General features: G+C 40.5%; 1 protein-coding gene and 1 long non-coding RNA gene across 3 annotated transcripts in view; one reads left to right on the top strand and one right to left on the bottom strand.

The window, feature by feature from the left end:
* Positions 1-1,952, top strand: part of NTN4 (netrin 4) — a 38,512-nt gene extending 36,560 nt beyond the window's left edge. For both annotated transcript variants that reach the window (XM_081926629.1, XM_081926630.1), the window contains exon 10: positions 7-1,952. In XM_081926629.1, coding sequence (XP_081782755.1) covers positions 7-140 — 134 coding nt within the window. In that variant the 3' untranslated portion in view covers positions 141-1,952. The remainder of the gene's footprint in view (positions 1-6) is intronic.
* LOC309378526 overlaps positions 1-13,376 on the bottom strand; it is a 58,344-nt gene that overhangs the window by 28,926 nt on the left and 16,042 nt on the right. The window lies entirely within an intron of this gene.

The following is a 13,376-nucleotide window of genomic DNA, read 5'->3' as shown; positions in this document are numbered from 1 at the left end:
TCAAAGGTTTGAAATATCTTGTGGCTGGATATGAAGATGTTCAAGCAGGCAGACTCATAGTCAATATGAAAAGTTTTGTCCAGCAATGGAAACCAGCTCTGGGGAAAAATGTCTTGGAAATTTTAAAAGACTGTAGCTGAAAGTGCCAAATAGGGCATTTGTTTATGCACAAAATGCAAACGCTATGGAAAGAAGGCTCTCAAAATGAAAACTGGAATGGAAAGGAATAGTGCCAAGTATGTGTAGAGGTATTCAAAGTCATAGCCTTTCACTTTGATTCTTAAACACTTTGGTCCCAATTGCAACACTTATGTATAAACAGTGTTTGTGGGTGAAACCCTCACAAGAGAAGCGGAGCCCCCACCCACCCAATAGCTTCAGCTGATTGTATAGGGGGAGTAGAGGTCTTGTAATAAGTGAGTCCAACAATAGGCTGTGCATGCATAGCTGCACTCCTGCAGTTCTCCTACCCATATCATCTATTTCCACCAATCATCTATTTAATGGAGTTAAAGGATCTCCATGGGCAGAACTGCATTCACAGACCTTGTCTGTATTGGACCAACCTGCCTGGGAATAAATTTCATTTATTCAGCAAAATATGGCTTATGTCACAGCCCTTAAATTAAATCTTTATAGACAATACTGCTTTAGGGTCCAGCTGTACAAGTGTTTTGTTTACTCCCCGTTAAAGTATATGGAACTGGCACCAACTGAGGAATCTGAAAATTGGAACCCCATTCTCATGTCCTTTGGGAAGATGAATATACACTAGTAATGGACAAAAGGACTACCAATTTAGAGAGAAGCAATGGAATGTGGAGTTTTTTTATACTGGTATAATAAAACTAAGATGAAGGTTTTGATTAAATGTCTACTGCAAATCTCTAGAAGTATACATGTATGGAAATAACACCAATATTGGTGGGAAAACTCCACTGGAAAACATACAAAGTCAGTAATCTGTAATAACTAATTAGGGCATGCATTTAACCAACAGGGCTCTGTGGGACATCCTTAAAAAGGAGTTAATAAGATTTTCATTTGGGGCACTTAAAAAGATTCTGGATGGAATTTTCTAGTTAGTTAAACCAAGGGGAATATGTTGCAACACCCAAGTTAGACTCTGGTTTGTTTTTGAGCCAGCACAGATGAAAGTAGAACCTATCCTTTCATCAAAATTTTGGTTTGAAGAAAAGACTGGTTCCATAAAGTATAAATGGGAACACTTCTATTTTATGAGGTATTATACACATGTAAGCATTTGATTGTATAAAGCACTTTATTGCCCGCCCCCTTTCAGTGTGAAAATTCTAATATTGTTGGGGAACAGAGGTGGCACAGGAAAATGAATATTGGAACAGAAGCACTCCACGACTATAAAGGATAAAAGGAATAGTTTTCATTCATTTATGCCAATGGCCACTCAGTAAAGTTCAAGGGTAATTTTTTGCAATTAATATATTTCAGATGAAGTCCTAACTATAGACTAATGGGTTAATTCTATAAATATCAGCTATGATGAGACTGTATATACCACCAAAAGAAAAAACAAGGATGGGGGGGGGAATGCTTTTTGAAATGTCATGGACATGTTCATAATTCATGCTGGCTTTGGCCTTTGTTTTATAATATTTAAACTTGAGCAGCAAGTTTCTTTCTTTCTGTTTCTACACAGAACTTTCAAAATAGTGTAAATTTATGGAATATCAATGCCATATTCATCACTAGATTCTATACTTCTCTGGTAAACAGACACAAAATGTATCCCATTTATATACATTAAAAAATAAAGGAAGAGCTATTATACCATTGAAATAACAACACTTCACTGATCCATGGTTCATAGGTATGTTTTCTATTGTGGTCCTGTGGATTCACAAAAATGTTACTGTTTTGAAATTTTGTTTTTATATTTTATGTATATAATAAATATACTATGATTCCAAATATTTTTTCTTGTGGATTCATATTTTCTAGAACCCTGTCCATAAGCTTATAAGGAAATATACAATATTTTTTCACAAGAAAAATGGGTTTCTTCTCACACGATATTCACCACCACCATGCCCTCTACACACACACATATGCACCATTCACACATTTATTCCTGTTATGGAATCTGATCACTCATGTGTCATTGACCTCCATTTGATAGTGCCTATAACATTATGATGGGACACTGGTGGCGCTGTGGGTTAAACCACAGAGCCTAGGACTTGCCGATCAGAAGGTCGGTGGTTTGAATCCCCGCGACGGGGTGAGCTCCTGTTGCTCGGTCCCTGCTCCTGCCAACCTAGCAGTTTGAAAGCACATCAAAGTGCAAGTAGATAAATAGGTACAGCTCCAGCGGGAAGGTAAATGGTGTTTCTGTGCACTGCTCTGGTTCGCCAGAAGCAGCTTAGTCATGCTGGGCACATGTCACGCCGGCTCCCTCGGCCAATAAAGCGAGATGAGTGCTGCAACCCCTAATGGTCAGGGGTCCCTCTACCTTTACCTATAACATTATGAGGAATGGTGACACAGTTCCCCACCCCACAATGTAGGTACTATTTAATGATCATGCTTGAAGCTTTTGTACTCCTCTGTTGTATCACTTTATTACAAGGAATATCCAGCTAGCTCCACTGTGAACAACAAAAGCTGCAAAATCCTCTACAGCAATCCTTTGTGCAGTGGAGTTTTCATTTGGAGGCTGTACGCTTTCTCTCTTCTCTAATGGTGCTGCAGATGAGGTCTGTCGATTTCTATTGACTCTGAGAAAAAGTCTTGCCAGGGCTGATTCACATGAATGTCTACATGCATTAGCAGTGTAATGATGGCACTACATTCTCAAAAGACCATGTGGTTACTTCTGCGAAAAGGGATTTCCACATTTTTGTGTCTCTTAATTAAAGAAATATAACGAGCTCTCAGTTTCACATGCCAAGAGCAGCTTCCCATAGCATAAATGACACTGAGAAACCTCATTCACAGTACTGCAAGTATCCCCGAAGATCATGAAGTAAAACGTGCTCCCTTTTCCATGACAAATAGAAACATACGGTACATCTAGCTTTCATTTGGAAAATGGTATGAGCACTCTCCTGAAGGTAACACTGTGAACTCTGGAGAGAGACATTCCTTCCTCTACGGTATATTCAGTATAGCATCACTGTCATTGTCACTGCAATATTATAGACCATGGGTGGTATTCGGCTAAGTTTTACTCAGAGCAAACCCACTGACTTTCAATTAATTTCAACTTAGTTCAAAAACACCCCATACTTCATTCATGATCCAGCATGAGTCCAATTCCAGGGGCCAGGAAGGAAGAGGGGATAAATACTCCAATATCCAATAATTTTTTCTACACTCCCCCCCCCCCCAAAAAAAACCCCCAGCAAATGAATCTTTCACTTGGCTGTGAAGTCTTTTTGTTACTGATCTGGAATTAAATATATCCACTAGGGAACTATTTCCACATTATGTCACTTATGGACAGTGCAGAAGAGAAATTGCCTGTGCGCAATGGAAAATTACACAAAGATGTTATTTTAGTATAATTACGTCCATGGGCTAAATCTTCAGGGATATGTATATGTTGCAGAAAATTATAAGAACATCTGGTACTACCAAAGTATCTAAATAGGGAGCTAGCATTGGCATAAATAAACAAAGCAAATTTGGAACAAATATGCACACTCTATTTTTAGATACGATTACTTGGTACCATATCAATAGTGAAGTGTTTTTTAAAAAACACTCAACTTTCCTTAGCAGCCACTTCCAGCACACTGAAGAGATAGCTTACTGATAAGTCGCCAAAGTTGCTGGTCCCCAAGGTTTCTGTACTTTCTTGTTGATTTTTTTTCCCAATGACAGTGAGTTCCAAAATCTAACCTTGCACGAAGGTCAAGGCAGCTCATAGCTTCTTTCCCACAGTTCAGTAAGAAAAATATTTACACATGTCCCTCACTAATCTGAGGGAGTACAGGGCCACAGGGAGAAAAACAAGCAGGAAAAATATTTCTGGAAATATTCTATATATGGAAAAACTTCAAGGCATGTTGAAATATTAATATAACCCAGTGCCTAGAACAAAAGATTGGGCATAAAAATACCTTCTGGTAGGCCCTAATTTTGGAGTTAAGCAAGCTGGTATCCTTGAAGAAATATTAACTCTCCACCTGCTAACATCCTAAGCCGGGCAGTTGTATCTTCCCCACCCAAGCTGATCTTAAAAGTTCTGTGCCAAGTCCTCTGAAATATACTTGGAGTCGAGAGTGGATTTCATGCTCTTTATTCAGCTCATAGTGGTGAGGAGGAATGGGAGTTCCCCCAGAATGTCTGCTTTATATACATTATTTACACAATGTGTCCCAGGTGATTGGCTAATTCCAGGATTCTCCTGTAGGCCAATCAGGTTGCGGATTCACTTCCACCTGGAGCTGGATTGGGTGGCTCCTGTGGACCAATCAGACTGCTGCATTCTGGGTCCTATTGTTTAGGACCAATCAGACTGCTGCATTCTGAATCCTATTCAACTCAGTACATAACATCCTCAAAAGGCTTCTTTAATTCAAGCACACCATACCTGGCTGGTATTTCTTCCAGTTATGTTTCTGCTTCCTTAAGAGCTGCCAGCTGTGGCAGCCTCAGTCCCACATAGGGGATGTAGATGCTCACCCATCCCTCCTTACCTAATATTTCCCTGCCATATTTCTTTTTTGTCATTTCCCAGCTGTGAGTTGGAAAATGAAGTGACAAGGGTGGTGGTGGAGCTCTGTGGATTTCCAGTGGCCATTGACTCACTTGTCTTTTTTTTTAGTTTATTTATAGAGTGCAAAGACATAAATGGCTGTTTACACCTTAAATTAATAGCTTACAATTTATAATAGACAAGATAAAAAAAAGTAAAGGAGAGAAGAAGAACATAAATAAATTCAGGTCCCCAGAGCCACAGCATAAATCAGAAGGACATAAGCCAAATGATGGGTGAAATGAAATGAAATGAATGAAAGTTGGTACAAATTAGGCTAATGGGTTGGGGCCTCTGCTCCCCTCTTTGTACTGACAATAAGGCCCTTACATGGATCTCAAAACCTGACCAACTGGAGACTGACTGCTGGGAGGCCCTCACAGCTCCATACTGATACATACAGTCATTGATTCATTAAGAGTGGCAGCTTGGAAGTCACAGAAGCTTGGAAAAGAAGTGATCTATTTTTGTACAGAGGACAAAAATTATCCCATGAAATCCTTAGTACATTCTAATGACAAAGAATGACAAAGAATGAGAATATCCTCTAAGAGTGGTCAACATCACATTTTCTTCATATTTTATGCAGACATGCAATAGAAGCTACAAGTGGTGACCTCACCGTCCACTTTTATGGAAGAAAATCACTTGTCTTAGTCAGTGGCAGAGAGCAGGCGGGGGCGGGCCTGGCACGCATCCAGGGGGTGTGGTGCGCCGCCAGCAGGGGCATGGCGCCTAGTGCGGGCGGAGGGGCAGCTGCGATGGCACCCCACCGGGACCACGCTGCTGAGGGCAGTGCACTCCCCAAGCACTCCTCTCCCTCCGCCAGTGGTCTCAGTATACCCACTGGTACTGAAGAAAAAACACCAAGAATGCATTTTTTTTTAAGTGAAGGATTTGTAAGAACTGATATGCACCTATATCTTTCTGTACACACACAAAAACAATAACACACACATATTGTATAGATACTACCAGTCGCAGAAGGTGTGGTGGGGCCATGCTGGTCACCTGACCCACTTCGAGGAGCAAGGCAGTGCAGCAGTTGGTGTGGTGCAAGCACTGGCAGGAGACCAGATTGGCTCTGCCAGCATGTTTGCACCATGCTGGCCTCACTACCAACTTGTCCCTGTTGGTATGCAGTAGCAACTCAGCCAGAGGGAGGTCAAGTGAGTGGCGCAGCCCCACCACACAATCTGCTAGTTGATATTACATGTGCAGGCATAGAGTAATCCAGAAGACTATTAATTCCAAGTTGAGTTCCATATTTGAGTATCTGATTTCACCCTAAACATTTGCTTTGTATGCTTTGTATCAAATATGTATTAAAAATGTATTAAATAGTATTGTATTATTATTACTTGTTTGCAATTTTTATGTTGTAGTAAGATTATTGTTGAGGGTCTTTAAACTCCAATTTAACTCACCAGCTAGGGAATCACGGTAAGACTCAATTGATAGTGGACTCTTGCCTACGTGCTTCCCATGTCCTATTTTGTGTCTTTCCTGTTCAAAAGAAAAGCTCTCTCCATTTGATCAAGTCAACAAATATTTGAATGTACCGGTATTTTGCTTGTGCAGTTTCCTACAGACAATAGATTCTGCTAGCACTAGCTGTGATTTGTACTCAGGTGGTTACTGGTGTTGAAACCAAACACTGACCTGAAGTTGACTTTTCACAAGAATACCTCTTATGTAAACAGCATAAAGGGACACTGAGGATAAATAATTTTTTTTCTGCTCTGGGAAATGAACTAGATAATTATTATATCACTCCTAGAAGGAGAACATTAGTGCCAAGGAAATTATTTCCCCAACTGTAGACAAAGAAACAATTATCAAGAATAAATACAGTATCTCTAGAAAAAGACATTTGTGTATTTTATATTAAATATATGCCTTTTGTCAGTAGGCATCCTGGAGTTATGTTGCTTTTCACTAGAATCAGAATTACATGTTAGATGTTCTTTTGTGCTGATCATCAATGGGGGAAAATATACAACATGACCGATCTAGTATTGTTTAGCACAAATTTTCCTTAATGATAGCTTAGTAAAACAACCACTTTGTCAAATGTAAACCCAGAGCTTACTGTATTATGTTTTAAGACTGGGATGTGAACTTCACTGTTTCAGAGTGGAAGATGCATACTATAAAAATACAAAGCAACTTCTGCTAAAAATTCCTGATCAAATTCAGCACTTAAATTGGAGTAGAAACGCCAAATGGAACTGTAGTTCTCATACCTTTTACTTTCGAAATTAGAGCTCTCTTGAATTTGTGGCTGCTTCTGGCAGCACAACAACAATAAAGAGCACAACTTTCTATTATTTACATTTGGTAAGATGCTTAAAAGGGATGGGCTCTACATAGGAATTGAACTCAAGGCCAAGCAAAACTCTCAGCTATTTCACACATTCAGCTGTGAGCACATTCAAGTTTCCTGAAGTATGTGCCCTGCATACCTATAGCACAGTTTGCATCTTGCATGGGGAAGGGTCTGCAATTATGAAAATTACCATATAGCGTGATGCACTTCTGGGAGATAATGGCACCGGGTCAAGTCTCCACTGAGTCTCTGCTGTGTGAGTAGGAGCTCTAATTATCAAATTACTCTGATAAAAAGGCTCAACCTATGAAAAAAAACCTGCCAACTTTTATCAGTAAAAGACTCCGGGAGCTGTCAGACTTTCAAATCTCCCCTCCCTTTTGAAGCTACTTAAAGAAACTTTGAACTCCCCCCCCCCCCCATGCAAAGCCCTTAAAACTGAGGTCTGGATAAACTAGCCCTATTTATTTCCGATTCCGAGCACGGTACTTACAATACAGTGTTGCAAAGAACTGGGGATTTCACCCACAGAACCTGTAACAACTCCCCCAAAGAAAAAACAGGCCAAAATTTCAACGTACTTTCAACCCAAGGCTAATGAAGCGAATAATCCAAGAAACCTCCATTCTCATGAGTGGTCAGTTGACCACACCTGGATTGGAAGGGAGGAAAAAACTAATGACGGAGGTGAGAGAGTGGACCTGGCAACCGAACTAAAACAAGCCAAGCTAGCCAAAGAGGGACCTGAAGCAAGTCTATAACCAGCAAATGGGTGGCCTAGTTTCAATGCTCCTTCCTCAGATGCTGTCAGGCAAGGCAGCAGAATCCTGAGGCTACCTGTTTTCTTAATGCCTCCTCATCTTAATTTGCTCTTCAGGGCAACACCAAAATTCAGGTGAACACATCTAATAAACTATATCCACTGAGTACGTAGAGCAAAAAATAAAACGGGGGAAGGGAATAGAAAATGTAGCATGATTTAGGCTTTATAAACTCTCACAGCACAATCCTATGCATGTCTACTCAAAAGTAAGTCCCATTGAGCTCAATGGAACTACTGTAATTCCTTTAAAATAGGAATGCACCCTTAGTGGGTTGTTGGCCCTGTCAACTGGTAAGGTATCTCACAGACTTTGATGGTATTCACAGGAACACAGAATGTAGTTGAAAAGACACACAGGACTGTATTCAACAGTGGCTTTGCACTTGTTGAAGTGCATCCCCTTGGACGAGGTAGGACATCAGAATTTTCACTGATGCCTCATACCCAATGCAACATTTCCATGCCCCCAAAGCACCTAAAATTTCTCCTAAGGGTTCATGAACCCTCTGGAACAGTGTAGTATATGGCACAGACCCCAAAGGGCTACAACTAGTAGGGCAGGAATGATAAACATGAGGTGCCTCACCTTGCACTAGCCACAGAAGTGCTTCCACTTAGCACAAATCCACCACTGGATGGAACCAGTATTCAATATGCATATTTGCCAGTCAGGAACGGGAAACATTTCTACAGCATCCCTGAAGCCAAACAAGTCCTAGTCTTGGGCCAAAACACCATTGTAATCTGATACAATCCTAATAGTGAACATTCTGAGGGACTCAGGGGATAAATTTGCATCTCTGTACAAGGAGAATTTGGCTTCTTGTACTCAGGACTATATTTTCGTTCTGGGAGGCTAATTGTAATTTTCCACCTAGTGCTCTGCAGGAGGTATGGAACGTGTCCACAGTGCCTAGGTATTTGCATTTAAAGAATTAATAAAAATTCCTGGCTGGTCAAAAAGCTTCCATGAACATTATGACCTTGACATTTTTATCACCTCCTAGCTTGTTTTCTCTTTCATTGACCAAACACAAATCTCTTTCCCAAAGTATGCAAGTATCCATTCTCCCCGAGAACTATGCAGTTTCCCTGCCACAGAGCTTCAGAAGGGAGAAACAAAAAAATAATAAAACAAAGACAAGAATTCAACTCTCCACCCGCCATGCTTGGACACCCATCATAATGACTGCTATTTAAGGGAGAACTTTTTTATGTTAGCAAATAGTTGATAAAAATGGTCAAACATACTGGTGATATTTTTAAAAAGGTCAATATACTGAGTCTTACTGTGTGTTATTTGCTTAGTTCAATATCTCCCTCTCATGCCTTTGCATAGTCTTGGGGTAGATAACTACAGTTTAAAAATAAAAACCAAACCACTCATCCATTAGAAACAAAATACTCAGTTAAATTAATGTTGCTTTAAACCTGCTGAATCTGAATGCTTTTCCTCAAGGAGGGAAGTTCTTCAGAGGAGAGATCTGGTTGTGGGGAAGCCACTGACGACAGCTCCCTGCATGCACTTGTGTTGGATTGCATGGTAGTCAAGAAAGTGTTCTTGGTAAATAGTAACTGGTTGTGAATTGTTGAGACAAGGTGGGCTCTGGGGCATTTACAATCGAAGCTGCCAAGTGTTTTTTAGACCAACGCTCACACCCCGAAAGACTTTAGGGACGGAGCCAGTGCAGATGTTGGGGTAGTTTATTGTGCTGTCTGCAATCCACCTCAGCAAGGAGATAGTCTGTCATGGTCTGCTCTACATGAATTTGTCATCAAAAGCAACCCAAAATACAGGATTATTTTCCACAACAGCATCCAGAAATTCCCTGGCAAGGTTATTGACAGCTACAGAGGGAGCATGCTGTTCTGTCTTCTTCCATAAAAGCTTATGCTAGATTACACATTGACTGGGGCCCCATTTAAGCATTCTGCTCCATATCAGCATCCCGCCACCAGCTCTGCCCTGCAACCATGTCTGTATGTCTGTATGTATGTATGTATGTATGTGAATGATGGATTCAATCAGTGGGTCTCCTTTACAGAAATTACCTTCCTTGCATCTGTCATGGATGCTTTAGCTGAGATTCCTGCCTTGCAGGGGGTTGGACAACATGACCCTTGGGTCCCTTCCACTTCTATGATTCTATGAAGTGGTGGAGAGCAACAGCAAGTGCAATAGCCATGGCAGGGCAAGTCAGCACAATCTGACTTTCTACCACTGAGTACCTGGGTACTGGTCTTTGTATCCTTTACCTTTGAAAATAAACAAATCCAGACAAGATTACAAGATATTTTTAATGTCTCCAGTTCTTTCTTATCTTTCATTCTTACCTTTCTCATCTGCCAGTCAAAAGGCTGGCCCAATATACATTGATTTTTGTGGAAAAGGACAAGCTGCCCACCACCCCATCACAACTAGAGAAGATGATTGGAATGGCAATAGAATCTTGCTTCATCACGGGTAATGAGACAATGTCCTCCACCACCACTGTGAGCAGTAGACTAGGGTGCAGGGCACATACAGCTCCGAGCATCACACAGAGCTCTGTCCTCCCACTCCTCACCACCACTGTCCATCCTACAGCATTTACCACCTGAAGCACCCAACACATGTAGCTCAGCGGGAGAGCATCTGCTTATCAGGCAGGAGGTGCCTGGATTGGTCCTGGAATCTCCATGTCAGACTAGGAACGTCCCTTGTCTGAAACCCATGATAACCACTGCCAGTCACTGCAGCGGACAGTATTGAACAAGACAGACCAATGACATAGGGAAGCCTCCTGTGTGCAGTCTCTGTCTAATGCTCACAAATGGAGAGTGAAAAACAACACTGCAATCAGGGCCGGATTTAGGTCTGATGAAGCCCTAAGCTACTGAAGGTAATTGGGCCCTTTATAAGTCCAGCTGTCCTTTGTCAACAACAAATTGTCACAAAGATGCCTTCACCCCGGTATAGCTCCCCTTTATCACATACACAGCCCAACAAGACAATGACAAAAATCCACCAACAGCATACAAATCAATATGGTTAACCTGATCCAAAACACCCACCTACCCCACTCACACATGAAAACAAAGACCACCACCACAGCCAATCACAAACAAACAACCACACCCGAGGCCAACCCCAACCTCTCTCACCACCAAAGGAACACAAGTGAACAGCAGAGAACCTGCACAAGCAACGCTGACACAAAACCCCACATATAATAAGTAAAATAGAAACATCACCACCAGACCCCACCCCCACAGTGTCTGCAGCCATTACTGCTTCAGAAACATTCCATTTTCAGAGGAATGAAAAGAATGGGGTCAGAAGGGATTTAGTGTAATTTTAATTGGAAGCCGTTTAAACTGCATACTTATACTGCAATTGTGAGGTATAATGCGATAGTGGTGCTGCTTCTTTCTATGGCTTTATGTAATGATCTAATATAATTGAAGCAAACTTGTTTTAACAACTGATTTTGTCAGTAGGTTTAATGTCTAGTTTTTATTTTATAGAGAAGCTTTTTAAATTAAGCAGTATATACATTTTTTAAAATTAAATAAAGAAAAACGAGCTATACTTTGTCCCATTTTGCTGTTGTAAAAAAAAAGGCAAATAGCTTTTCATTTAAGCAACACAACTTGTTTCCTTCACATGCATCTCAGGGCCAAAATAGAAGTGACACTGTTCACACAGTGAGTAATTATGTGAATGGGTAAATATCAGGCAAAGGGGGCCCCAATCCAGATTGGGATTTTGGCAAGGACTAGAGGACTTTAACTCGTTGTGTCCTATTATTGTCCCAAATATTAATCATCTGCTATTTGCATTGGAAAGAAAGCTCCCATTGGTGCATGTCATTTGCATTGGAAAGCAAGCTTCCATTGGCAAATGCACATTTTCTTTCCAATGCAAACGGCAAGCGCAAGAGGCCATATTTAGACTGGGAAAACATGGGGGGGAAAGGGGTTATTCCTCTACACCCCCAATCAGGATCCTAATCTAGGCTTCCTGTTCACTTTTTTTGAAAACCATTCATACATTATGAATGAAGGGGTGTGTGCATTATATATATATGTATATATGTATGTGTGTATATATATATATATATATATATGTGTGTGTGTGTGTGTGTGTGTGTGTGTATGTATATATATAGTGTGTGTGTATGTAAGTATGCCTGTGTGTGGCATGGTGAATATGTCTGGGGGCTCTCTTACTTTGGCCATGCATACTTTTGGTATGTAGAACACAGTCCTTCAGCCGAAAAATTTCATCCCACCTCGATCTACAGTGTGCCTATATTTTATCCATATGACAGTTATAGGAAATATTAGCATAACAGAAAGTAAACATCACTGGTGCCAATGTAAATAGTCTTACTGTTACATTTTTAAGGCAACACCCTCTCAAAAGAAGGTGAGGTAAACAAAATCTTTAAAAAAATTGCAAGTGGATCAAATAAACAACATCATTATTAACAGCTGTTAATAAGCAGACAAAGAATTTACTTCTATGTCTGGATTTGCCCTTCTGCAATATTAAATCCAGTATGTATCTGCTTTTATACTTGAAAGTGCTCTGTGGATATATAATATTTCCTTTTCTTCTCTCAGCCTCCTTGGTGCTCTTGTATTCAAGAAGAGTGGAAATGGTATCCCCTTGTAGCAGTCTTAAAATTCCCTGAGGAGGAACCTGAAATGACTCCAAATGTGTTGAGCATTTAAAGAGAGATTTTTATTCAAAACATTTGCACAACCACCTCTGGGATTTCCTCCTTTTGTTTCCCTAATAATAAGGGACACTTGAGAGGCGGCTGGAGCATGCTTCTGGCAAGTGCCCAGGGTTCAAAATGCTCATATCCAGTTCCTCAAAGTTATATCGGTGGAAGTTGAGGAAAAAGAAGAATTAACTGAAGGAAGTTGTTCATCCATGAACTATAAATACATTAGAAGGTTGATCCCTGTTCCCTCAGTTGTGTTCTTGTATTGCACATCATGCTCCTCATACCTTTTTCCAAATACAGAATTCTCAACCTGGTTTGAGGTTGTAATATTTTGTGCAAATTAGAAGAAAGAGCAATGCAATTTAAAATGCCCTTCAAAATAAATAGCAGTCCATTGTCAGCAGTCTATATGCTGTAAGGAAACTTCCTATAAGATGATAGCACTAAGCAGACCTCATCTACACCAATATAACAGAAGCTGAAAGAGTAACTGTCTCAGATTTCAACACTGATTGAAATCCTCTAGGTTAGAATGTCAAAGGCAACAGTTTAAAATTCTGAGACTCTCCCCAACAAATTAAACAAAGCAGGTGTTCCAAAATGAACTATTATAACTATTAAAACCATGAACCTAACTCATACCTCAGCTTAATACGGATTGTGAACCCCTCGTGCCTCTTTTACTTCATCTTTGTCCATGGGTGTTATTTTCCAACCAACGCTGTCCCACACTTTCTCATCCCCAGAGATTCCCTGGAGATCTCG

This window comes from Podarcis melisellensis (assembly GCF_964234715.1).
Source record: "Podarcis melisellensis genome assembly, chromosome: 10".
NCBI lineage: Eukaryota > Metazoa > Chordata > Lepidosauria > Squamata > Lacertidae > Podarcis > Podarcis melisellensis.
Note: the sequence above shows the minus strand (reverse complement) of the source record. Positions and strands in the feature narration are given on the sequence as shown.